The 26,760-nt window shown below is 45.1% G+C and overlaps 2 protein-coding genes and 1 long non-coding RNA gene across 15 annotated transcripts in view; 1 reads left to right on the top strand and 2 right to left on the bottom strand.

The window, feature by feature from the left end:
- Positions 1–15,938, bottom strand: part of ANGEL1 (angel homolog 1) — a 28,406-nt gene extending 12,468 nt beyond the window's left edge. The window contains exons 1-7 of one of the 5 annotated variants that reach the window (XM_086709181.1): positions 15,819–15,938; positions 11,586–12,161; positions 10,465–10,691; positions 9,693–9,762; positions 8,639–9,072; positions 5,765–5,891; positions 5,134–5,244 (exon numbers count right to left, since the gene is read on the bottom strand). In XM_086709181.1, the coding sequence (XP_086565307.1) occupies positions 5,134–5,244; positions 5,765–5,891; positions 8,639–9,072; positions 9,693–9,762; positions 10,465–10,691; positions 11,586–12,161; positions 15,819–15,915 (1,642 nt within the window). In that variant the 5' untranslated portion in view covers positions 15,916–15,938. Of the gene's footprint in view, positions 1–5,133; positions 5,245–5,764; positions 5,892–8,638; positions 9,073–9,692; positions 9,763–10,464; positions 10,692–11,585; positions 12,162–14,074; positions 14,210–14,868; positions 15,019–15,818 lie in introns of those variants that run through there. The other 4 variants (XM_086709179.1, XM_025919845.2, XM_086709183.1 and 1 more) reach the window with 4 other exon arrangements.
- Positions 6,066–8,628, bottom strand: LOC147579818 (uncharacterized). Its single transcript, XR_015252156.1, has 2 exons — positions 7,245–8,628; positions 6,066–6,999 (listed from the first exon to the last, which is right to left on the bottom strand). It is a non-coding gene; the product is annotated as an uncharacterized LOC147579818 (long non-coding RNA).
- Positions 14,320–26,760, top strand: part of LRRC74A (leucine rich repeat containing 74A) — a 49,839-nt gene continuing 37,398 nt past the window's right edge. For all 9 annotated transcript variants that reach the window (XM_086709193.1, XM_086709191.1, XM_086709190.1 and 6 more), the window contains exon 1: positions 14,320–14,474. In XM_086709193.1, the coding sequence (XP_086565319.1) occupies positions 14,402–14,474 (73 nt within the window). In that variant the 5' untranslated portion in view covers positions 14,320–14,401. The remainder of the gene's footprint in view (positions 14,475–26,760) is intronic.

The following is a 26,760-nucleotide window of genomic DNA, read 5'->3' as shown; positions in this document are numbered from 1 at the left end:
TGAACGCTGTTTTAGCCATACTCCACAAATATGGCACTTTTGTTATTATTATTTTCTAGATATTCTGCAATTTTTCTTAAATTTCACCTTTGATTCAAAAGTTGCTTGAAAATTTCCAAATCTCCAGATGATAATGTTTTGTTTTTAATTTCTATCTTTACTGAATGTGTGATCAGAGAAAGACTGTACAACTTCTACTGTTTGAGATTTACTGAGGTTTTAATGATGGGTCTTTTTTTTCTTTAAACGTTTATTCATTTTTGAAAGACAGAGAGACAGAGCGTGAGTGGGGGAGGGGCAGAGAGAAGGGGAGGCACAGAATCTAAAGCAGGCTCCAGGCTCTGAGCTGTCAGCACAGAGCCCTGAACATGGGGCTCAAACTGACGGGCCGTGAGATCATGATCTGAGCCAAAGTTGGACGCTTAACTGACTGAGCCACCCAGGTGCCCCAATCGTGGTCTAATTCTTAAGAATCTTCCATGAATACTTAAAAAGATGTCTTTGCTCTACTTTCAATATTCAGAGTTTGATATGTACCAATCAGATATACCATAATACATGTACTGAAGACTTCCATATTCTTAAAAATTTTTTTTAATGTTTATTTATTTTTGAAGGAGAGAGAAACAGAGCATGAGCAGGCGAGGGGCAGAGAGAGAGGGAAACACAGAATCTGAAGTGGGCTCCAGGCTCTGAGTTGTTAGCACAGAGCCTGATGCGGGGCTTGAACTCACGAGCCATGAGATCATGACCTAAGCCAAAGCCGGACGCTTAACTGAGTCAGCCACCCAGGAGCCCCAAGACTTCCATATTCTTACCTTTTATCTAATTGTCCTGTTGTAGGCTGAGATTATTTAAAACCTTTTACCATTAGTTATTTTCTGACTATTGTTCCTTGTTAAAGTCTGCAGTTTCACTTTGTGATTGTTAATGTAATGTTATTCAGAGCATAAATATTCGTAACGCTAAGATCTTCATTTTGAGTCACATCTTTTACCATTACAACATACCAGAAAAATCTCAGTGACCAGCAGGATACTAAAAATGGTTTCTCTCAACACCAGGCTCTGTCCATGCAGCACTGGGTACAAACAGCAGCGTTCTGGCAGTCACACAAGACTAGAGGCCTCTCCATTCCCCCACTAGGCCATTTGACCACATGGGCCACAGCTGCCTCTACCTGAGCTGCAGTGGCTTCCTGACCCAGTCAGCAAAGTAGCAGCCAAACAAGTAAGTTCTTCTGCAAGTACTTGGGAAAAAGATAAATTGTGTCCAGGCATGTGGAGAAGCGAGTGAAGAAGCTGGATTCAGAACTTCCCTGGTTAGAAAACTGATCAGACAGCTTTTGGTCTGTGGCCATCTGGTCAGTTTGTAAATAGTGGTTACAAGAATAATCTGTTAGCAATTATTTTTTCCTATAATGCACTTTATTGGGTACATGCTTTGTTCTTATCTATAAAAAGACCCGAAGGTCCAGAGTTCAATGGAAATGGGCAAGTGCTCACAAGAAAAAAAAACACAGTAACCCCTTTTCAGTGTCTTTAAGGCCATACTGGAAAGAAGAAATCATTAATAACTGAAAATGTTTACAAGCAGAGGACTTGAACTTTAGATTCCCTCTTTATGAATTATTCCCCCAAAAAGGGAGTTGGGGAGAGAACCACATGTTTTTATTACACAGCTTGGGCAACATACAATGCTCCAGGGCAATGCAACGTCAGCCTACAGGAAGGTACCATAATTACCTAGCATTGCAGCTTCTTTTGCAACTCACGTGCTGCCCCTTGAAATCAGCATCCCACTCAAGTCAGCAAGTTTTGATGTGCACTAGTGGGTTGCATGACTCTAGTATTAGACTAGAAATATTATTTGTTAGCACATCTAATACATCTTCTAAAAAAAAGATCACATATTATCATCTCCTTATTGCACTTAAGTCTTTCTAGTCACGGTCTAAAAAAGGTGGTAGATTTTTAGATTTGGAGTCTTTAAAAGACATTCATCAGATAAACATTTTTCCAAAGAAGACATACAAATGGCCAACAAAAACATGAAGTAAAAAATACTTGCTTTAAGTATAGTATTATTTTGTTTTGTTTTGTTTTTTTTTTTTTTTTTTTTTAATTTTTTTTTTTCAACGTTTATTTATTTTTGGGACAGAGAGAGACAGAGCATGAACGGGGGAGGGGCAGAGAGAGAGAGGGAGACACAGACTCGGAAACAGGCTCCAGGCTCCGAGCCATCAGCCCAGAGCCTGACGCGGGGCTCGAACTCACGGACCGCGAGATCGTGACCTGGCTGAAGTCGGACGCTTAACCGACTGCGCCACCCAGGCGCCCCTATTTTGTTTTGTTTTAAATTTTGTTTGTTTATTTATTTAAGTAATCTCTACACCTGATATGGGGCTCGAACTCACAGCTCCGAGATCAGGAGTCACATGCTCCATGAACTGAGCCAGGGGAGACCTGTTTCATTTTTACTTTTAACGTTTATTTATTTTTGGGAGAGAGACAGAGTATGAGTAGGGGAGGGAAGACGGAGAGGGAGACACAGAATCTGAAGCAGACTCCAGCTCCGAGCTGTCAGCGCACAACCTGATGCAGAGCTCGAACTCACAAACCTCAAGATCATGACCTGAGCTGAAGTCGGATGCTTAACCGACTGAGCCACCCAGGACCCCCATTTTGTTTTTAATCATCTACTCGTAACCTGAAATGTGGTATCCTACTACTGTTTAACTTTAGGTTTTTGTAATTTTAAAACACTGGCACGTGGCACGTGCTAGCTGCTTAATGCACGAGGGCCGTCAGTATTGTTTTCGCTAACGCTACAGTTAGAGAATTGATTTAGCTTTGCAATTAAAAAAAAAACTGAGCCACTGAAATGTTCATTACTCTGTGCAAAATGCCAATTCAAATTAAATTCCTACAAGAAAAAATAAATTCATTGCTTTATCACCAGTCCTTCTATAGTTTTTCCAGTCATCGCTTGGCTGTCTTAGGTTATTGTAGCTGTTTGGTCAAGAAACGCTTTTGGTTGAGTATGAAATTCTTGAGCCACACCTTCTTTCCTTGAAGCCTTGTTCTCCTGTCTTCTAGAGTTGAATGATAATGTTAAGAAGTCTGAAGCCAACCTGGTTATTTTTACCTTTAAGAGTAGCCCAATCTTTTTGGTTCAATTGCCCAAAGGATTCTTTTATCTCTGGCTTCCAATAACTTCACAAGGATGTCTTATTGCTGATTCTCCTATTTCATTTTTTACTGAAAATTGGTACATCCTCTCAATTTGAAGATTCAAATCTTTTAATTTGGGGAAAATCTTCCTTGAATCATATCTTTATACATTTCTTATATGCCATTATACAGACTTTCTTGTGAACTTCAATTATGTGTATGCTGAGAATTTCCTTATCCTTCACTACTGTCATTTCTCTCCAGTCTCTTTTATCTTTTTACTTCTTTTTATTTTGCTTTTTCTTTCATGGCCTCTGTCTCTTGTTTTCAGCAGTATCTCTTCCTATTCCTTCTTATGCTACACCCAATTTTGTCTTCATTTTATGTGATTTTTACAATTTTTTATTCTACTTCTTTCCTGAGTTCTGCAGCTTCTGTTTCATCTTCCGATGCCTTGCCATTTGCATGAACCTATTCTATAAAGGCAATTGTTTTTGTACTCTTATTTTATAAAGGCAATTGTTTCACTTTTTTATTCACGGGACAATGTTCATAATTTTTCACATGCTTCATGGCAACAATTTTTATCTCTGAGGTAAGCATTCTTTATCTGCCTTTTATTTTTCCGGTTCCTTCTGCTTTTCTTTCTTGCAGTATTCTAGCACAGATCTCATGCTGGCTCCTTTTAGGCAGCCCAGCTTTGAATAAGTCGAGGTTTTTCTATACCAGCTATCTGTATAGTTTCTCCAAGGGAAGAACTGTGTAGGCACTCCAAGGAAAAGGAATATTCCTGATGACACAGGGCCATATATGAATATATGAGTCTTTTTAATCTTGATTTCTCCCTCCAAAAGCGATATGCAGCTCTGTAAGTATCTCATCTCCCCCCTGCCACTCAAACTGCTTAATGCAAATAGGGCTTGATTCCTTGATCAGGCTTTCCTCCAGTGCCTCTTAAGACCAAAATGGGTGGGGCGCCTGGGTGGCGCAGTCGGTTAAGCGTCCGACTTCAGCCAGGTCACGATCTCGCGGTCCGTGAGTTCGAGCCCCGCGTCGGGCTCTGGGCTGATGGCTCGGAGCCTGGAGCCTGTTTCCGATTCTGTGTCTCCCTCTCTCTCTGCCCCTCCCCCGTTCATGCTCTGTCTCTCTCTGTCCCAAAAATAAATAAACGTTGAAAAAAAAAAAAAAAAATTTAAGACCAAAACGGGTTCAGAAAATCTCCTGTCACAACCTGTGCAACTTATTCTTGCTGATGAAACAAGGGATTTTAGTTTTGTGGCTTAAGGTACACTCCTCACCTTGGAGAAATGCACTGTGCTGATTCCTTGTGAGATGCATACAGTCCCCAGATAAGTCCCTCCACACTCCCTCCAGCACCCCTGCATGATCTCCAAGTGCTTTCTGCAGCTATTCCACCTGTGCTGTGATCCATGGTTTCAAATACCTTCAAAACTTCTTTCTCAACGATAGAGTTTATATTGCTTTTTTCCATTCTCCTTGTTGCTTTGGAATGGTTTCAGAGACGAGAAGAGGAGAATGTCAAGTATACTCTGCCATATTTGATCTGGAAGTTCTCAGTAGGAGTAACTTTTTATTACAAGCAGGACTACTGTCACCTTATGATTCTGAAAGCCCTGTCATGTGTACCTTCCCTCCTCTATGCCGAACACATGCTAGTTATTAGCAACTTAAGCCTAAAAAGGTTACATGGCTCATTTAAGGTCTCAAAGATGACTGGAACTCAGGTCTCTTGATTCTTGGCCTATGTTCTCACTGCACTGCACACCCATATGTGCATATGGCCAAAGAACTCCATGGACCTTCCTTCTAAGCATGTTTATCACCACAAGCTTACCTCTAACAATTACACTTACAAAAAGACTAAGGAACCACATAACTGACAAATATCAGGGGTTAAGAGGAAAGAAGACCAAGAAAACAAGCTTAGTTCCTACATCACCTGGCTTAGTATCTGTCACTCCTTCCATAAGAACCAGTCCCACTGGTCGCTGACAGGCAACATCACAGAAACGGAATCGCATCAGGAAGTCTCGGCTATACTGTAGTCTCTCTGTAAACCAGGAAAAGCCATACAGTGAGAGAAAGGAAGACAAGCCACATGCTGAAACCTCCTTAATACCAAGAAGCTTCCAGTGTAGGGACACAGGGGAAGCCTGGCTCTGAAGACAAGCTGAATCTCCAACAGATAGGATTTAAAGTTGTCCATTTCACTGGGAGATCATGAGGACAGTGAGAAAAACAAAGGAATTTGCTAACAGAATTGAAGGAATTACATTTTCTCTTGTCACTGAAATACTAGCTTTCTTCCAAAATGGGCACAGAGGCACAGCCAATCAAGAATGGGGTCTATGGGGGTACCTGGATGGCTCCGTTGGTTAAGCCTCCAACTCTTGATCTCAGCTCAGGTCATGATCTCAGGGTTTGTGGGTTCAAGCCCTGTGTCAGGCTCTGCACTGACAGTGCAGAACCTGCTTGGGATGCTGTCTCTCCCTCTCTCTGCCCCTCCCCTGCTTGCTCTCTCTCGGTCTCTCTCAAAATAAATAAATTTAAAAAATGTGGTACATGCTCACCTGATCTCTTGGGGTGACAGAAAGTGATATACTGACAGCAATCAGTAATACCCAGGGAGCTGGGCCATAGTGGGGCTTGTAGCTTCCTCTGGTAAAGCTGATGGGAGAAGTCTTCCTGTCCAGATACCTATAAGGAAAGAGCAGGTGGGAATGAGGACACCAAGATGGAAAAAGAAAATAGCCCATGATTTGGGACATGCAGACAAACACACGCACACACACAATCACACACTATATACATAATATAAGCAAAACATGTAAGTCTCTGGGTAAGGTTAAAAATAAGGAGCTAATTAAAACCTTATTTATTTATTTATTTATTTATTTAGAAAGCACGCCTGTGCGCAGGCAGGGGAGGGGCAGAGAAAGAGAGAAAAAGAGAGAGAGAGAGAATCCCAAGCAGACTCTGTGCTACTGGCACAGAGCCCAGGGCGGGGCTTGATCCCACAAACTGTGAGATGATGACCTGAGCTGAAATCAAGAGTCGGATGCTTAACTGACTGAGTCACCCAGGTGCCCCGTTTTATTTATTTGTTTGTTTGTTTTGAGGGAGAGAGAGTAAAATCCTTTTTGTTTTTTTAACTAGAAACACTGAATTGTCCATGAGGCAGAAATAAGGGGTAAGAGAATGAGGTATGTGCGTGAAAGAGAATAGAACGTGTATGAACATATAGTCTCCTAAATTTCACCTCAGAAAAATCTACCTGAGTCTCCACGGAGAATATCAACTTTCAGGGGCTTTAATCTGCAGTGGGAAAAGGTTTATCCTTATCTTTGGATCTTCTGGATCAAGGTCTAGCATCTTAAACCTATCATGAGGAAACCACAGGGTCAAACCAAATGGGAAATGCACCAAAGCACTTTACCGTATCTATGTCACCATCCTCGGTCAAAGCCAATGAGCAGCCTGGGAACGGACAGAACGCAGTAGGGAAACACATTCGGCAACATCAGTCATCTGCATATCTCCAACGTGTGTAGCAAAATTCCCTTTATTTCATTTGACAACAACAAATATTTGAATGCCAAATATGTGCAAGACACTAGCTAAGTGGGGAGGCAAGAGCAGTGATAGAAACAATCTCTCTGGCCTTGAAGGACATAAATTTTCAATATGCCACCTCAAGTAAAACAGACCTGGAATCTAATGGCCACTTTCTAGCTGTGTGACTTTGGGCAAGTCAGTTAACTCCCTTGGGTTCAATATCCTCTACTATAAAATGGGACAGGGGCGCCTGGGTGGCGCAGTCGGTTAAGCGTCCGACTTCAGCCAGGTCACGATCTCGCGGTCCGTGAGTTCGAGCCCCGCGTCGGGCTCTGGGCTGATGGCTCAGAGCCTGGAGCCTGTTTCCGATTCTGTGTCTCCCTCTCTCTCTGCCCCTCCCCCGTTCATGCTCTGTCTCTCTCTGTCCCAAAAAATAAATAAACGTTAAAAAAAAAAAAAAAAAAAAAAAAAAAATTTAAAATGGGACAGTAATACCACATACAATTAATGATCTTGATAATAATAACTGACTGCTAACCGCTTCCTTTGAAGCAGGAACTGGAAAATACTTTACTGTGCATTATTGTATTTGATCCATCAAACAACAACAAAAAACCCCTCTGAAGTAGTTCCCATTGTTTCCCTAGCATATGGATGAGGTGCATGGGGCTTAAGGAAGTTAAGTAACTTGCACAGGGTAGCAGAGCAGGGTCTGGAACTCAGGACTGACTGGCTTCAAAACGAGTGCTCTTAATCATTATGCCTAATGGTGACAGTCACAAGGTAGGCACTTAAATTATTTTTCCCATTCTCTTGAGCTCCTTGACCATGGCAGCTTTCCAGCAGGATAAGGCCTTTCTCTGCATACATGAGAACCAGGATATTGCTAGTAACCTCATTAAAATAAAAGTCCAAAGTGCTTAATAACAATTCAGCCATTTTTGTGCCCTGCCAAAAGTTAAGCAATAAGATGGACAGCAAGGACAAGACAGAGGACCAGGGAGATTAAGGGACATATAAAGAAATCAGTACAAGCTGAAGGTCTATCAGCAAGGCTAAATACACATGATAAAACTGTAAGATATCTATGCTACCAACATTCAGCATTTAAAAGGAATAAGATAGATCCGTATATACGTTGCTGAGTGAAAAAAACCAAACTACAAAACGAAACATAGAGTACACACATACACACAATAGATCAAATATCAGCAGTTAGAAGCAATCACAGCGTAGCACTGGTGGGGCAAGAGCTCTAGGGCTTGCAGATCCTGGTTACAGATCCTGGCTCCACCACTACCTACCTGCATAATCTAGAGCCGGCAACTGCCTAACTTCTCTATGCCTTAGTTTCCTCACTTAAAAAATGTTAAGCGATGACAGAAATTGTGAAAGTTGAGTGAGTTAATACATGTAAAGTGCTTAAAATAGCACCTGGAATCCAGTTAGTACCTAATAAGTGTAAACTATAATTACAATATCACAGGAACATAGATATCACCGTAAATACATACAGAATGTTCTGGAAGACAACCACCAAACTTCAAATAATTACTACTTCACTCTAAGGGGAAAGGTAAGGAACGTAGGTAATAAAGGTGGGTTTGGTCTTATTTTATGTTTGAATTCTTGCAAGGATGTACTTGTGTATTACATCTAAACTACAAATCAATGATAAAAATTGAAGGGATTTCAAGACGCCAAAGGCACCCAGGAATTTCTAACTTCCAGGTTTCAGAACAAAAACTATTCAACAGAACAAGAAAAAGCAGGAGGGAGCCAGAACGGCTGTAACTGAGGTCCCTGCCACAGAAGCAGCACTAGTTGCCAACACCTGAATCTCTCCCTTGGCCATATTCCCACCCCCGAAGTGGTTTCCCCCATTTCACCTTCCAGGCTGGCATCCCATGGTACTGGAGCTCCCCATCCCTGATGAAGTTGTAGAGAGGTGAATCAGGAACAGAATTCAGGTCCCCACACAAGACGATGGGGCAATGGCTGCCATCTGACAACCTGGCCACTTTGTCCACTTCTGCCAAGAGAATGGCCATCTGGGCCAGCTTGACATCACCCCGGCGTGGGTTGTATAAGACATGGGTATTTGCCACACAGAGAGGGGCCACCGAGACTTGCCCCAGGCCTTCTGGGACTAGTGGCTGCAACAGCAACACTAAGCCCACGTTGTCCCGATTGAGGAGCTCCAAGCCAGGCCGAAAGTACTCCACAGGGCTGGCACAGAGCAGACGGAATCTCGTGGGCTTGTAGCAGACAGCACAGCCATCTGTCTTACATCCGGTCCTCCTCTTGTAGAAACAGGTAAAACCTGCAAGGAACACCCAGCCAAGGAGATGGGTCAGAGTCCTTGAAGCCTGAATCCCTCCAAGCAGTGGCAGTAGCCGAGGCGTGTATGCCTAAGGCACTGCCCCCGCTGCTCCATAAGGGGAGTTCCTGTCCTTGACAACTCCTTGGTTCTGCAGAGGTTCCCTTACAGTGGTAAGCAGATGACTGAGTGGCTAAAGGGGAAGTAGGACAGAAGGGTATGAAGAGACAGAACTCGACAGGAAAAGCATGGATTCTAGAGTCAAACAAATTCGGAGTCCTAGCTGCACAACCTACTAGCTTTGTAGCATGGTGACCTTGAGCAAGTCACACAAATTTACAGAACCTCAGTTTCCTCACTGTAAAACAGGGATAACAATACTCAACCTCACAGGGTTGGTTACTTCAAGGATTAAAGGCAATTCATGTCAATTAATTAATTCAAGGCAATTAATGCCAGAATTGCTTTAAAACTACAGAATTCTTTCTTTCTCACCCATACAAAGGAGGAGCTAGTGCACGGGTGAGAATGAGGATTTACTGAAGCAAAAGAAAAAGATGGTGCCTTCAGGAGAGAACAGACAGGGCCATAGGAAGCAAGACTGTTGAACACGCCAGCATTACCCATCATTCGCAGAGAAGGCTCCAGCTGCTCCCAGTAATGATCCTCCTGGACTTCCTGGAGACACAGGATCTGGAAAAGTGACAAGGAAACCAATCACTCCAGAGTACCAAGAGTGCTGGAGAGTGACTCCCACCCCAGGAGCAGGGACTGAGGGCAGGTGGAAAGCTGCTGTTGGTCTCAGGCAGGGTCACACTGAAGCTTCCCGCAGGGCCAACTCTTCCTACACAGCCACCCCCAGCAAGGAAAAGCCTAGACTTAAGCTGAGTAGACCCGAAGCATGTGCTGGGTTTTCCTGTTCCTTGAATCCCTCAAGTCTCCCTCCCTGCATAAAGGTGTTGGAAAGTGTGTACCCACGGAGTCTTCTGAACACCTGCCAAAAACTCATTTATTCCAGGCAAGAAGGCTCCAGCCCTAGGCAGAACTCTGACCCTATACACATATAAACTGTAAACTCATTTTTTTTTTAATTTTTTTTAACTTTTTTTTTTAATTTATTTTTGAGACAGAGAGAGACAAAGCATGAACGGGGGAGGGGCAGAGAGAGAGGGAGACACAGAATCGGAAACAGGCTCCAGGCTCTGAGCCATCAGCCCAGAGCCCGATGCGGGGCTCGAACTCACGGACCGCGAGATCGTGACCTGAGCTGAAGTCGGACGTTTAACCGACTGCGCCACCCAGGTGCCCCGTAAACTCATTTTTTAAGAGCATTTGGGAAATAGCCCCAGGTCCAGAGCAAATACAAGATGGCACCTTCCCCGCTTCATCACTCACATCAGGGTCCCAGTGCTGGAATTCCTGCATGAGATTCGCAAAGCGATAGTTCCAATTGAGGATGTCTGGGTGGCAATGCAGGTAGAGCTCTGAGCTCTGCTGCATCAGGTCCTGGGCCAGGATGTTATAGGACATTAGAGTGAACTGGAACTGAGGGCCATCCCCCGCCTCCAGGCCCTGAGCATCTGGCTGAGTAGAGAAATCCTCCCATTCTCGCCACAAGATTTCTGCAAAGGGGTTGGGGAGAAGAAGTCCACAAGAAGTACATGTTATCCACAGGCCCCACCATCTCCACTCCTGACTCAGAGATACTGTGTCTGAAGTTCCTTTTTGTCATCTTTCCTGTCACCCATCCCTCTCTCTGGCTATTTGAGCAGTACTCTATGGACATTTCCAGACTAGACAGCAAGCTCCATAAAGCCAGAGACAATCTTGGCCTGTTCAGCGTGGATCCCCAGTACCTAGCATAGTACCTGGCACCTAGTACATGTTCAATAAATGAAGGCTGACAATTTCTCACTTCTGATAAATCCATGGGTCTCTGTGGAGGATCCCTCGGATCAATGTGTTTAATAGTCACCTGAGGTTAAAGACATTTCGAGAGTAATCTTAGCCTTGGGTGTTTTCTAACCTTTATACTTGAAAAAGCCTGTGGAGCTGTAAACCACATGTTCCCCATCTCCCCTAGAGCATGGAGGTGCAAGTGGGCTCAACCCACTTGAGCCACAGAACTCATTCTTCAAATTTTAATGGAAGCCAAATATGTAGGTAAAACTAGAAGATAAAATTCTGGTTGAGGCAGAGTACAGGCCCTGAGATCTCTCCACCACTACTCCTAGAAACAGCGTCATGGAGAATCAGAATCAGATGCAGTGCTTTCGCTTCTGCATCTAGCCATGTGACTTCAGGCATGTCCTGCTACCTCTCTGCATCATGGTTATTTCATCTGAAAGACAATGGGGCTGAATGAGACGATCTCTAAGGCCCCTCTAGATTTGACACTGTAAGATCAGAATGCAGAGACAGAGCTCCCCACCAGAGAGTCTTTTCTTTAGCAATGGCTCTGCCCAGAGTGGAGACAAGCTGCTACCCTGGCTCACTCAGCCAGTTGTCAGACTCACCATGATACGGGATTTCCATCGGGGGAGGCTGCAACTGCCCCAGGCCCTCAAAAGGCCAGATGAGAGCCTCTTCCTGGGGCATAGGCTCAGGTGCTATGCTCCAGGCCACCACTGCAGGGTCCTCTTCCCACTGCTCTGCAGCCAGGGCACCCATTGGGAGGGCAGCGCAGTCTGCATACTGGGGGCCGGTCTGCATGGGGACAGCTGTCCACACTGGGCCCTCGACCTCTGGCAGTGGCTCGTCTCCTAGCACCTCAGGGAAAGGCTCCTCCAGGTTCTCTGCTGCCTGTAGATCACTCAGCTGCCTGCTGGACCACTTGTCCTCTGACACAGCATCCTGTTCTCCAGGATTATCCATCAGAAGCGCCAGGCTGCTCTGGGCTAGTCCCTTATCTACAAGAGGACCCTCACTCAAAGTTGAGAGCACCTGGCTCGACCCTTCTTCTCGCCACTGCTGTAGCAGGCCCTCACACTCCTCCTGGTCGGGCCCCCGAGGGGCCATGGCAAAGCTGCCCTCTACCTGGGTGGACGAGCTCTTCGCCAGGAGGGCATTTTTTCGACATGTGAAGAAAGCATCTAAGAAGCAAGGCAAAATACCATGTTATAAGATGACAACATCACCCAACCCATACCCTTCTCCCAACTAGAATGTAAGTCCCATACAAGCAAGAATCATATCCACCTTGCTCATAGTTGTACCATCACTGAGCCTGCCCATTTTAATACCTGGAACACCTCATCATTAGCATGAAGTGCTTACTACATGCTGGGTGCTATTCTAAGTGCTTCGTACATATTAACTAATGTATATGGTAGGGATCTAAAAGTATTCACTGTATGAATGAAAGAACAGCTATCCCACATAATCTAGGACAAAGATGGTCACCTGGAACCACATCCCTTTTATCTGGAGGTTAAGACTCCTATTAAACATCAGAACCAGAACTCTCTGGTTCTAAGGGCCATATTACATTGGAACCAGCACTTGACCCTGAATCAGAACCGTGAGTTACGATCTAGCAATGAAATTAACAAACCATGTGACCTTGGACAATGCCTCTGGTGAGATGAACTCATTCTTGCCTATAAAGTGGAGACGGGAAGTTTGAACTAGATAATCTCCAAGAGCCTTTCCAGTTTTATAAATCCTCTAACATACAAATACATTCCAAAAGAAAAAGTCCTAGACAAAAAGAGTGTCTCAAAATCTATACAATTTACTTCTTAGCAAAGGCCCTTGCTCTTTGTCTCAAAGCTATGTATTCTATTCATCAATCTTCACAAACTTCATTATCAGCTTTCCCATTCCATAACACACCAGAGGCTGTAAATCAGAAGACGCCAACAACTGACAGCAAGAGACAGCTGTCATCTCTCTGCTACGGCAGCCACAAATGACAGCCAACAGGCAAGAAAGCAGGTGGGAAAACTCTAAAATTAGAGCCCCCAAACTCCACGCACAGTATTTTGGTGTGAGCAAACACCCACACTCACTAAATCACTTATTTACAACACAGGACAAGTGACATGCACGACACTCACCCTCAATCACCAGAGATTCATTTTATCAGCTCTATTTTTTAAAAGGCAAGAAAAACTTCAAAATGGTTCAAATGTTGAAAGATACTATCTTATTTATAGTCTATGTTGATTTATGGCCCTCTAAACCAGTGGTTTTCAACCAGAGGGTAATTTTGCCCTCAGGGGACATTTGATATTATCTGGAAACACAGTGGCTGTCACAACTGTGGGGATGCTACTGGCATCTAGAGGTCAGAGGAGAAGGATACTGCTGAACATCCTAGAGTGCAAAGGACAGCCCAGGCCCAAATGTCCATAATGCTGAGATTGGGAAACCCTGTTTTAAATCCACGGGCTGTGCTGCTGGCTTTAACCTCAGGGATTTGCTAATCCCCTGCCCCTGGAAACATCCTCTGCATACCAGATGGAAGAGTTTCTCTTGTTTACAAGTGTGAAAGTATTCATTTTCAAATGTAGCAGATTTTTGGTGGTGGTGGCGCGGCGTCCGTTGGTTTTTCAACAGAATCGTTTTATGAGGGAGGGAGGAAGGGAATGGGAAGCATAGAAAGAAAACCTTCTGTAGGAACCAATACACAAAGTTGAAAGAAGTGGCACTACTTCTATGGGGGAGGGAGGGAGGGAGTGGCCCCTCCTGTGATCTCCCTAAACTCTGACTACTGGTCTATAAACCTGTGGACAAGTATATGTCACTAAGGCTGTCACGGGACATCGGAAGGGCTCCAGAAATGGCAGCACCGTGGGTAAAGGAATCTGCTTTAATTCTCTGAAAACAATTACTTCCGCGGAGCTTCTCATTCCTCAGAAGTACGGACACACAAATATTGCTTAGTTGAGTGCCTACTATATTCTGGACAGTGTGCTAGCGCTAGAGCTACAGGGAGCGGGACAGACATGGCCCTGCCCTCCTGCGGCTTGCATTCTAGCCACAGACACACACAAATAAATACCTGAGTGGCTATTTTACATACACACGTTGCGTAAAGTTCCGGAAACGACAAGCACAGAATGCAGCTGAACCGCGTATGTCTAAGAAAGTAGTTCTTGGTCTGTCCCGCCCTCTAAATTGCCGGAGAACATTCTGGGAGTTCTGTGGGATCTGTCACAGGGACGGACGGTCTCCTAAGAGCCTCGGGAATTTTCAAAGACCAGGAACGGGAGCGCGGGCAGATCACGGAAAAGTGACGGAATAACTCTCTTCTCTCTGGGCGCTGGCTCCACCGCACGGACTCTCTAAACCCAAAACCACGGGAGACCGCTTCAAAGCTGGGGGTTAAATGGTCTCCGGGTTGCGAGCACCGGGTTTTCAACCAGACACTCGGCTGGAGAGCGGAGAGGCGGCTGTGAAAGGTGAGTGTGGAGTAACCCAGGGGAAGGCAGGTGCGTGCGGGTCTTGGGCTCACATCCCCCGCCCCCAGGGAGTTCGGGCGTTTGCCTCGCCCCGAGTCGCTAACCCCTCCCAGGGCCGTGCCTCGGCGGGCCCCTTCGCCGGCCTCTTCCCACGTTAACCGTGGCGCGACGCCACCAGGCCACAGGCGTGAGGGGGGCAGCCCGCGAGGCTCGCCGGCCAGGCCCGGGCCTCGTGGGGTCCAGGAGCGGCACCGGGGGCCGCCTCCCCACACCTCGGCCGGGGGGAAAAGTGGTCGTGACGCCCGACGCGCCGCACGCCGGCCCCAGGCCCCGCGGGGCCCTGCCGACGTGGGCCCGGGCCTGGCGCCCGCCTGCCAGGACGCGGGGCCGGTACCTGAGAGGGCACGGAAGAGGCGCGCGGCCGGCAGCAGCAGGTAACACAGGCACGACGCGATCATGGCCGGCCGCCGCGCTCGCGCTCGCGCCCGCGCCCGCCTCCCCTCCTCACGGCCGCCCGCCGGGTCTCTCTCAGCTCGGCCCCGCCCCCGGGGCGGCTCACGTGGTACCGCTGCGCTTCAACAACAACTTTATTGGGAGCGCAGAGCCACGTGTGGGACCGCGAGGTCGGCGAGTCTGTTTCCGTGGCAACGGGCCCGGAAGCCATCCAGGAGCCCAGTTTGAAAATTAAGCACCTCATTGGAGGCTCCCATAGTATCCGTTCTAAGGCAGTTTCACAGCTACTTTTGCCACGGAGCTAGGGGGCCCACCTCGGGTACACTATAACCTCTCTGCCCCTCAGTTTTCTCATTTGTAAAATGAAGGGCAGAATTTTCTCTAAGGCCTCACACAGCCCTGACTTCTATAATCTCTTCTCATCCCAGAAAAGAGAGCCAGTTCTTCCCCATTTGTTTACTTTTCCTGACTCTACTGTCTTACTCAGCTCAGATTCTAGGTCACAAAGTACACCTTTGTCTCCTCTCCCATCCTATTCAAAATGGGCCCTTTTTTTACCTAGTCTGGGGGAAAAAAAGGGGAGGGGTATCCCATTGGTAAAGGGTTCAAGAAAGGTGGAGAAAAAAATTCCACAAGGCAGGGACCAAGTCTGGTTTGTTGGTTAGTTTTCACTGAGGTATATCTTTCTAGTGCCTCCAACGATGCCAGGCACATAGTAGGAACCAAATCTTTGTTGACCAGACAAAGCATATGTCACCTATGAAGGCCAGGTCTTCCGTCCATTGTGCGCTTACCCAAAGACCTCTGAGTTTCTCTCCCCCATCCCTCACCCTCAGTCTGCCTCAGCCGCACTCTGAAGGAAGGACCGTGTAATACTCCCAAATTTGGTACCTAGTGTCTGAGCTGTGTGATTTCCGATTTGTGACTCCGGTTGCTCGGAGAAGCCCTCTGGAGAGTCACCAGATCCAGGACCAGCTGGATACATCATAACACTGAAAGGCCAAAAGAAGAAGGAGAGAGTCAGTCTGGCTTCAAGTAACAGCACTCACGCCTTTGCCTGAGAAGAAGCAGGAGCCCCAGGGGCCATCTGAAGGTTGAGAAGCCTCTTAAAAACTAGTGCACAAATATTAGCTCTATCTAAAGAGCCTCCAAAGCCAGGCCCACTCCTTTTATGTGGCTTAAATAAACCTTCCTCGTACCTTCCTTCTGTTTTGTCCCAGTGGTTACCGAGAAGTCCAAGTTGTAAATCAGATCCCAAATCAAGGTACTTACCTAGGGACTGTGTTTCATTTTGTGAAATGAGGGTTCCCTTATCCACTTGGAAATGTTTTAAAAGTACAAACTCCTAGACCCTACTCCCGGGGTTCTGATTTAACAGGTCTGGAATGGGCCCATGGACACTGACCAGGTTATTCTGGTATACAGTTTGGGAACCTCTGCTAAAGGACCTAATCCTCAACTGTGCTGTTCAATGCATGTGTGAGCAAAATGTGTCAGGCCAGCTCATGCCATATTCTTTCAGAGGCTTTTCCCGAGGCCAAGTAAGCAAGACTGATCTCTTTTTGTTTCCTAATCCACTTTCAGCTATGTTGGAAAGGGTAGGGGGTTGCGAGCATCACATGTTTTGGAGTGAGGCCACCTGAGTTCAGACCATGGCTTTGCCAGTTCCTACCTGTGGAACCTCTCGGGTTACTGAACCTCTTGAAACCTCGTTTCCTCACTGTGCCCAACCCAGGGTAAGCTCTTAGTGTTTACCATTATATGCATGTTTTTAACGTAAGCGCAAACCAGCTCTGGCTACTACTAATGTAGGGTCACCTTCTACAATCTCTGGCAGAAATAAGGGCCTTCCAAACTGTAATGTGGTACTACGATTTGCAGCTTTATCATGTCAGAAATATTCCAAGAAGAGAGACTGGATGAGTCCCTCGATTCATCCCAACTGTGATAACAGTGGAGGCAATGATAAACCACTGGGTGGTTTCAAGGACGCAGAACCTAACGAATAGGGCGAGTGGAAGGTTTTGCAATACTTTGAGGGATATAAAATGTTCTTTTACAGGGAAATTTTCTGTATGCAAGAAACTTAAGTTCTTGCGGGTTCAAATTTCACTTATGCCAGCAGGTATGTGTGGAAGTTCAAGATGGCTGCCCTTATTAATTTATTGGTCGAACGTGTACATTACACAGGCTGTCTTGAAGCTTCCTTTCAGGATTGCAGAGGCTACTGAGCAAGGCCTAGAGCAAAGGTGCCCAAGAGAAATATAATGTGAGCCGCGTATGTAATTGGAAAATTTTAGTAGCCTCATATAAAAAGCACAACAAAACAAACAAAAAAACAACAAAAAAAAAACGGTGAAATTAATTTTTAATAGTATGTTTTATTTAACCACATTTATCCAAAAAATCAGCATTTCAACATCATCAATATTTTAAAATAAGGCAGCTTATGTTCTTTTTTTTTTCCTCTTTTTTTGTACTAAGTCTTTGAAATCCAGTATATGTGATAGCACATCTCAGTTTAGATTAGCCACAATTCAAGTGCTCAGTGGCTACAAGGGGCTTGTAGATATCGTATTTGAACCTGCGCAGGTCTAGAGGGCTCAACAGCCTCTCAGATGGGATACACTGAAAAGAACTGCCTCCATTCAAATCTTATGATAACTTGACACCCGTACACTTCTCCTAACTTGGCTTCTGTTAGCCTAGTGTTTCCTCCTGGATCTTGGGATTTATGGCTAGATATTCCCAGAATGTGCCAGATTAGTCTGAATTGATACATTCACTCATTCACTCGTTCACACATTCATGTATCCATTAGATGTTTATCAAGCACTCATCAGTGTTACCCCAGCCTCATCCTGTCTTTTCCTGACCTCCAGCACCCTCCTCCTCTTTCATTGCAGACTCTAGCCTTAGACTCCGTTTTTCCTACCTCAAATCCTCCTATGCCCAATGTGGATGAGCCATCCCAAGCCCTAGAAGCTCACTGTCACCACCTCCTCGGTGGCCTCATTCCCACTGTACATCAGATACCCTTGGAGTATCGTTAATGGGTACTGCGCTGCCTCCAAAATCATAAATTCACACACCCACTCCAACAGATCACCTCATGGCCCACTTTTGCTTCTACTTAAGCAGTTCTCTAACTCCATCAAGCCCTCGGTTTCTCTATTCTGTCCTCACACTTTCCCTCAATCACCATTTCTTTCTCTATCCAACATGGAATCCCCATGAGCCATCTTTTTTTTTTTTAATGTTTATTTATTTTTGAGAGAGAGGGAGGCACGAGTGCGAACACGGGAAGGGCAGGGAGAGAGAGGGAAACACAGAATCCGAAGCAAGCCCCAAGATCCAAGCTGTCAGCCCAGAGCCCAACACAGAGCTTGAACTCACAAACTGTGAGATCATGACCTGAGCCGAACTGACACTTAACTGACTGAGCCACCCAGGTGCCCCCCCCCCGCCCCACCATGAGCCATCTTTTAAATCACTGGCTTCCCAGTATCATCTCTCTTGCCCATTGTTCTTTGATTACTCCTAGGTCAAGTAAAACCATTCTCCTTCTTGGCTCTTACATCTGGGCTGCTGAGCACTGGTGAATAAAATTACCAGCCTCTTGGACTGGAGCTCCTAGTGCGCTGGCCTCCAACCTCACTTCAGCCCTCAACCCTCCCCAGCAATCCTGTGCTCTTAACTAGGTTTCTCTCCCTTTCCACGATGACCATTCTTCTCAAACTTGTTGTCCTATGATGTCCCTTCTTGTTCTCTGGAGATCGTCTCCCTACCAACTTTAGAGAAAAACTAGAGCCACCAAGTGAAAATTCTCTACTGCTTGTTGCCACACCAACTCACTGACAGGCAACTCTAACTGCCTTCCTTCCCTCCCAACACGATGGCTGGCCATTCCATCTTTCACAGGATCCTCTCCTCCTGCTTCTTCAGAGATTATGCTCCTTCTGCTCACCACTCTCCTTTTTTTCCTGGACTCCTTCCCATCAGCATTTAACCATGCTTCGGATCTCCTATACAGAACTCTCCCCCAGCCCAAGTCCTCCTGCAGCCATCCCTCCATCTCCCCACGTCTCCTTCATAGCCAGGCTTCTTGAGTTGTCCACTCCTGATATCCATACTTCCTCATCTCTCATTCGTCTCATCTTCATCCCACTGCAGTGGGGCTTCTGTCCTCATCACTCCACTGAAACTCCCCACCAGATTTCCCAGTGCCTTCCTTGTGGCCACATTTAATGGGCACCCTCCAGGCTTTATTATTTCTTGAATGTTCTGTAATCTTGCCTAACTCCCCGCCTCTTGTAAGATTCTCTCCTGTTGGTTTCTTTGACATTTTTGTTTTCCTTCTGACACTGTGGACATTTGTCCTAGTGTCTTTTATTTCTGTTCCCCTGAACACCCCCCTTTCAATGATGGTGTTCCCAGGATTTCACCCTTGGTCTCTTTCCTCTTCTTACTTTAAAATCCCTCCTTGAGAAATGTTCACCCTTCCAATGGCTTCAGATACCATTCACATACCAACAACTCACATATCTACATTTTTAATCCTTTCCCTGGGCCACAGACTCATAAATCCTTTTGCCTATCGGCCTCTCCAATAGATGGCCCGGAGGCACCTTAGAGATTCAACACACCCCAAATTGCATTCAGCACCTTTCCCCACCATTCTCCAAAAATGACTGCCTCTCTGTCCCCTCAGCTCTTCTATCCTCTTGGCTCTGAATGGCACAGTCATCTACCAAGTTACCCTGGCCTCAGGCTTTTTATTTTCCCTTTTACTCTCATATCCGAGCTGTTCCGAGTCCGAGTGTTTTGGCCTTGTTTATATTTATTCAGTAAGTCCACTTCATCCCTGCAGCCACTTTTTTTTCTTTTTTTAAAAAAAATTTTTTTAATGTTTATTTATTATTGAGACAGAGAGAGACAGAGCATGAATGGGGGAGGGTCAGAGAGAGAGGGAGACACGGAATCTGAAGCAGGCTCCGGGCTCTGAGCTGTCAGCACAGAGCCCGACGCGGGGCTCGAACTCACGGACCGTGAGATCATGACCTGAGCTGAAGTCGGATGCTTAACCAACTGAGCCACCCAGGTGCCCCTTTTTTTTATTTTTAAGAGGGGGAGAGAGTGAGCATGAGTGGGGTAGGGGCAGAGAGAGAGGGAGAGAACGAGAATCCCAAGCAGGCTCCACCATGTCAGCACAGAGCCCAACGCGGGGCTTGATCTCACGAACCGTGAGATCATGACCTGAGCTGAAATCAAGAGTCAGACGCTTAACCAACTGAGCCACCCAGGTGCCCCCTGCAGCCACTTCTACCTGGCTTTGATCCTCCTCCTTTCCCCAGTCTGCTTTCCATGCTGCAGCCAGAGCAATATTTCTACTCTGGGAATCATGTCAGGTCACACTGATGCTTAAAACCTCTCTGTAAACCCCACTGTCCTCAAATGCAGGCCAAACTCCTTAGCACAGCACCAAAGGCTCTCTGTTATTGGCCTCTGCTCACCTCCTATCTCTTCTGTCTGCTTTTCCCTTCTATCACCACTCCCCTCAATGAGGATCCCAACCCAGCTTCACTAAACCACCTGTGATGGCCTCAGCATGCTGCAGGGACTTTGTATATGCTTTCTTCCCAGCCTCAAATACTCCTCCTCCTCTGGGTCTGCCCCTGCCCCTGCCTTCATCTGCCTAATGGACCTTCAAGTTTCAGCCTAGACATTTCTTCCTCAAGGAAGCCCTCCCAAATCTCCAGCACCACCCCCACACAAACGTACCACTGCCCTCAGGCTGGACCAGCAGCCTCCTCCTCTTTGCTTTTCTCTCATCCTTGCTTATTCTGGACCCAACACGGTCACTGTCTTTTTACTCATCAGTACCCCTCATGAGGTTCACCACTCTGTTCCCCTCGCCTAGCCCAGCACTAGGGCATTCAACACACCGAATGAATGAAGAGCTTCAGTTTCATAAGGAAACCAAGCATAATAAAATCCACACTTGCAAAAGTAGACACATAATGGGGCGGTTCTTGCTTTATCATTCTGCAAGTGCCTTTCTTTCAAAGACCCCCTCATATTTGCCATTTTTTTCTTTTTATTTATTTTTAATATGAAATGTATTGTCAAATTGGTTTCCATACAACACTCAGTGCTCATCCCAACAAGTGCCCTCCTTCATGCCCATCACCCACTTTCCCCTCCCTTCCACCCCCCATCAACCCTCAGTTTATTCTCAGTTTTTAAGAGTCTCTTATGGGTTGCCTCCCTCCCTAACTTTTTTTTTTCCCCTTTCCCTCCCCCATGGTCTTCTGTTAAGTTTCTCAGGATCCACATAAGAGTAAAAACATATGGTATCTTTCTTTCTCTGTATGACTTATTTCACTTAGCATCACACTCTCCAGTTCCATCCATGTTGCTACAAAAGGCCATATTTCATTCTTTCTCATTGCCAAGTAGTATTCCATTGTGTATATAAACCACAACTTCTTTATCCATTCATCAGTTGATGGACATTTAGGCTCTTCCCATAATTTGGCTATTGTTGAAAGTGCTGCTATAAACATTGGGGTACAAGTGCCCCTATGTATCAGCACTCCTGTATCCCTTGGGTAAATTCCTAGCAGTGCTGTTGCTGGGTCATAGGGTAGATCTATTTTTAATTTTTTGAGGAACCTCCACACTGTTTTCCAGAGTGGCTACACCAGTTTGCATTCCCACCAGCAGTGCAAGAGGAAAAGACCCCCTCATATTTGAAATCTCACTTGATTTACAACTATCATTGTTTTTTTTTGTTTTTTTTTTTTTTATGTTTATTTATTTCTGAGACAGAGAGAGACAGAGCATGAATGGGGGAGGGGCAGAGAGAGAGGGAGACACAGAATCCGAAACAGGCTCCAGGCTCCGAGCCATCAGCCCAGAGCCTGACACGGGGCTCGAACTCAGGAACCGTGAGATCGTGACCTGAGCCGAAGTTGGACGCTCAACCAACTGAGCCACCCAGGCGCCCCAACAACTATCATTGTTTTGAAAAGCCCTTGCATAAAATGGGATCTTATTACATCTAATAATAATGGCGTCTGTTTCTTTCTTTGGTTGTGCTTCCTAATTTTTAAAATATGTTTGTTTATTTATTTTGAGGAGCAAAGAGAGGAGGGGGGGAGAGAGAGAGAGAGAGAGGGAGAGAGAGAGAGAGAGAGAGGGAGAAAGAGAGAATCCTAAGCAGGCTCCATGCTGTCAGCACAGAGCCCACCGTGGGGCTCGATCCCATGAACCGTGAGATCATGACCCGAGCCAAAACCAAGAGTCAGTTGCCCAACTGACTGAGCTACCCAGGTGGCCATGTGCTTCCTCATCTTGCCTTCTAACATGGTTTCTGCCAACTTTCTTGGATTCTTTTCCCTCCATTCTTTCATTGGAGAGCTGGAACCTTCATTATCTTATGATCTTATGCTAGTGGCTATCAAATACAATGGCAAACTTTTCCTTAAAGGACCAGATAGGAAATACTTTTGGCTTTGCAGGCCATGGGTCTCTGTAGCAACTGCTTGACTTTGCCATGTGACTGCATGAAGGCAGCAACAGATATACCTAAATGAGTGATAGTGACTGTATTTTTAGAAAACTTCATTTAGGGGCGCCTGGGTGGCGCAGTCGGTTAAGCGTCCGGCTTCAGCCAGGTCACGATCTCGCGGTCCGTGAGTTCGAGCCCCGCGTCGGGCTCTGGGCTGATGGCTCAGAGCCTGGAGCCTGTTTCTGATTCTGTGTCTCCCTCTCTCTCTGCCCCTCCCCCGTTCATGCTGTGTCTCTCTCTGTCCCAAAAATAAAAATAAACGTTGAAAAAAAAAATTAAAAAAAAAAAAGAAAACTTCATTTACAAAACAGCAGTGGTCCAGAGTTGGTCCTCTGTATATACTCTACTATAGTTTGACAATTCTTGAAATATATCACCTGCACCCAGACCCTTCTAAACCATGAACAGCAGCTGCCCTGAATGGAGAACAACCTTGTCATGTTAAATTAACAGCAAGGGGGTCAGTGCAGAGAGGCAGCATGGGCTTTGCAGCCAGACTTCATCTATATCCCAGTTCTGCCACTTTTTAGCTGTGTGATCTTGGGCTACTTACTTAGCCTCTCTGTGCTCAGTTTCCTCCTCTGTAAAATGGTAATTAAAAATAGTATCTCAGGGTACATGGGTGGCCCAGTTGGTTGAGCATCTGATTCCTGATTTTGGCTCAGGTCTGAGCCATGGGGTCAAGCCCCACATCAGGCTCTGTGCCAAGCCTTGGGGTTCTCTCTCTCCCTCTCTCTCTGCCCCTCCCCCCTCAAAATAAATAAATAAAAGTTTAAAAAATAGTATCTCATATGCCCCTCTCCCACTGGCACTCTGCCTCTCTTTCTCTCTCTCTCTCTCAAAAAATAAACATTAAAAAAATTTTAAACATAGTATCTCATAATAGCATAATAATAGACAATTTAAATGTAAACTCTACAGAACAGTGTGGTCACTTACAAGTGCCATATAAATGGTAGCTTATAGGATAGTAAAGGGTCCCTCTGCCGTGTTCCCCACTAGTGGAAGTGTTGTAGCAATAAAATTGGCTATAAAGGAAGAAATTTTCATTCTCTTAGTAACTGGCCATACCTCACCCAGGATGACATTCTCTTTGACTCATTCCAAGTCAAAATCACAGCTCCCCTCCTCCCCAGGGACTCTCTTTTGTCCCTGCTCTGTGGATTAACTGTGGAGTTAGTTTACCTGCGCCCCCTAAATGCCTATGCCTACCTCCCAGCGCCTCAGGGGCTCATCTCACAAATTAGTAGTGTAAAAGTACAGCATTTTGATTAGATGGAATGTAACATGCTGGTTATACAGTCTGAAATGCTAGCCCCACAAATAACACCAAAGGATACATATAGTCAACAGACTTTTGACAGTGGTAGAAAGGCAATTAAATGGAGAAAAAACAACAAATGGTGATGGTTATACAACTTTGTTAATGTACTTAATGCCACTGAATTGTGTCCTTTAAAAGGGTTAAAACGATACATTTTATGTTACCATAAATTTTAGTGGATCCCAGACCTAAATGTAAACAGTAAAACTGTAAAGCTTCTATGATGCAACACAGGAGGAAATCTACATGAACTTGGGGTGGGCAGAAAGTTTAGCTATGACACCAAAAACATGATCCATAAAAGAAAAAAAATTGATAATTTTGATAAATTTTGAAAATGTTTTGATTATGGATTCTGAAAAATCAAAATTATTTGACTTTATCAAAATTGAAGTGTGTTCTCTGTGAAAGACGCTGTTAAGGATAAGAAGCGAAACCACATTTCTGACAAAGGACTTCAGAATATATCAAGGACTCTCAAAACTCCATCGGAAAATAAACCACCCAACTTAAAATGGGCAAAACATCTGAACAAACGATAAAGAAGATATATGAATGGCAAAAAAAACCAAAAACATAATCAAGTGTTAGCGAGAATGTCGAGCAACTGATGCTACCATATCTTCCTACTGAGAATTCAAATCGGTACACCCCCTTTGGACTTCGGGTAACAACATGGTGGTTTCAAGGTTAAACATACACCTGCTATATACACGTGACAATGCCACTCCTGGGTATTTAATACTCAAGAGGAATGAAATCTTACGTTCACACAAAAACCTGTATGTGATGGTTTATAGCTGCTTTGTTCATAATCACCAAGAAAGGGGAAAGATGAAGAGCTAGCAGGTGAATGGATAAGTGTGGGACATCCTACAGTGGAATATTACTCCGCAATAAAAAGGAACAACAAGGTACAGCTTCGTGCAACAATAAGGATAAATCTTAAATGAAAGAAGCCACCCCCAAAACTACACATTGTATGATTTCGTTTATATGACTCCGGAAAAGGTAAAACCATGATGTTGGAAACGGAACAATGATTGCTGGGGGTTAGGTTGGGGGAAGGGCTTAATCATAAAGGGGCAGCATGAGGGAAAGTTGGGGGTGATGGAACTGTTTCGAGTGGAAGCATGGTAGTAAACACATGATTCTCTGCATTTGTTGAAACCTACAGAACCGTGCTGCACGAAGTGGATGTTGCTGTATGTAAATCAAGTAAAATCAACCAAGATAAGCGGGGAAAGATGAAACGCAGGCTGTGACAAGTGCACCTATGTTACAAATGCCTCAAATAACCACAAAGAAGGGGCTAGGAAGAAAGAGTAGACCTAGATAATTTGGGGAGCAGGGCAAGTGTCTTAACTGGATACATAAGGATGAACACACACTCACAAAAAACAAAAACCCCTACATAATAAACACTGTATTCTAGTTGGTAAATTTGTTTCCCCTGTTATGGTTTACCAATCCTGAAACTATTTTATATGTATACTAGAGATGAGCAAATAAGTAAGTATATGGTAGAAAACAAGAGCCGGGTTTCTTGACGAGAAAGAAATGACAAATACGCACTGGGGAAAGACATGAATGTCTCCTGTGGTGCTGGCTTACAAGCAGAGGTATTGGTGTATCCGTGGCTTTTGTTTCACATACATATAGATAGATGGGTATGGAAATAAATACAGATGTGTGTTATACGCAGGTCAGTACCCATACATACATGCTAGCACCCGTTTCCTCGCTCTACCCACTGAAAAGGACTAGAAGCAGTAAGAACTTAACGCTGATGGGACGCCTGGGTGGCGCAGTCGGTTAGGCGTCCGACTTCAGCCAGGTCACGATCTCGCAGTCCATGAGTTCGAGCCCCGCGTCAGGCTCTGGGCTGATGGCTCGGAGCCTGGAGCCTGTTTCCGATTCTGTGTCTCCCTCTCTCTCTGCCCCTCCCCCGTTCATGCTCTGTCTCTCTCTTTCCCAAAAATAAATAAAAAACGTTGAAAAAAAAAAAAAGAACTTAACACTGATGAGCATGCCAGCACCCACATCTAGGTTTTCACTCTCCTGGGAAAAGTGCTTGATGCCTGTGGTATGAAAACAAATAAAAATGAAAGGCGGAGAGCATGTCAAAAGGGCACCAGGGCCAGCCTGAATGAGCTCCCATAGCCAAAGTTGGAATGTGAACAGCAAAATAATGATAGTATTGTATTGTAACCCGAATAATAAAATAAGCATCCATGATCCCTATTAATATAAACAACCAAATAAATAAATGAGGGAAAGGGACCACTCTTTCTTACAAAATTCCAATTAACAAAGAAGGATGGTAGGAACAGAAAATCACCATTAGAACACGACAATAGTACGTGTTGAGGCAAGATCTCAATAAAACCCATGGGTGCTGGGGTGCCCAGTGGCTCAGTTGGTTAAGCATCCAACTCTTGATTTCGGCTCGGGTCATGATCTCACAGTTTCATGGGATGGGAGCCCCATGTCAGGCTCCACACTGTCTGCATGGAGCCTGCTTGGGATTCTCTCCCTCCTCTCTCTCTCTCTCTGTCTGCCCCTCCCCACCCTAAAATAAATAAGTAAACATTTTTTAAAATGTTTAAATTTTTTTTAATTTTATGATATTAAAATTATTGAGCAAAAATTTTAAGCAGAAATTAAGATATTTGCATAAAATATCTTCTCCAAAATATGTATTAATTACAAAGGGGAAAAGAACTTTACAGTAGATAAACCCAGCAGATACCACCCTGACCAAGAGATCGATGTGATACATATTGATATCATGTGTCCCTGATACACACTGAGAAGGGCACATCAACTTTGGCACCCTTCCCAGTAATCATGAGAAAACATCAGACAAGCGCAAATTGAGGGACATTACACAAAATATCTGACCAGTACTTTCTGTAAGGGGTCAAGGTCATGAG

Source organism: Puma concolor, chromosome B3 (assembly GCF_028749965.1).
Source record: "Puma concolor isolate L17-30 chromosome B3, mPumCon1.1.hap2, whole genome shotgun sequence".
In the NCBI taxonomy this organism is placed as follows: Eukaryota; Metazoa; Chordata; class Mammalia; order Carnivora; family Felidae; genus Puma; species Puma concolor.
Note: the sequence above shows the minus strand (reverse complement) of the source record. Positions and strands in the feature narration are given on the sequence as shown.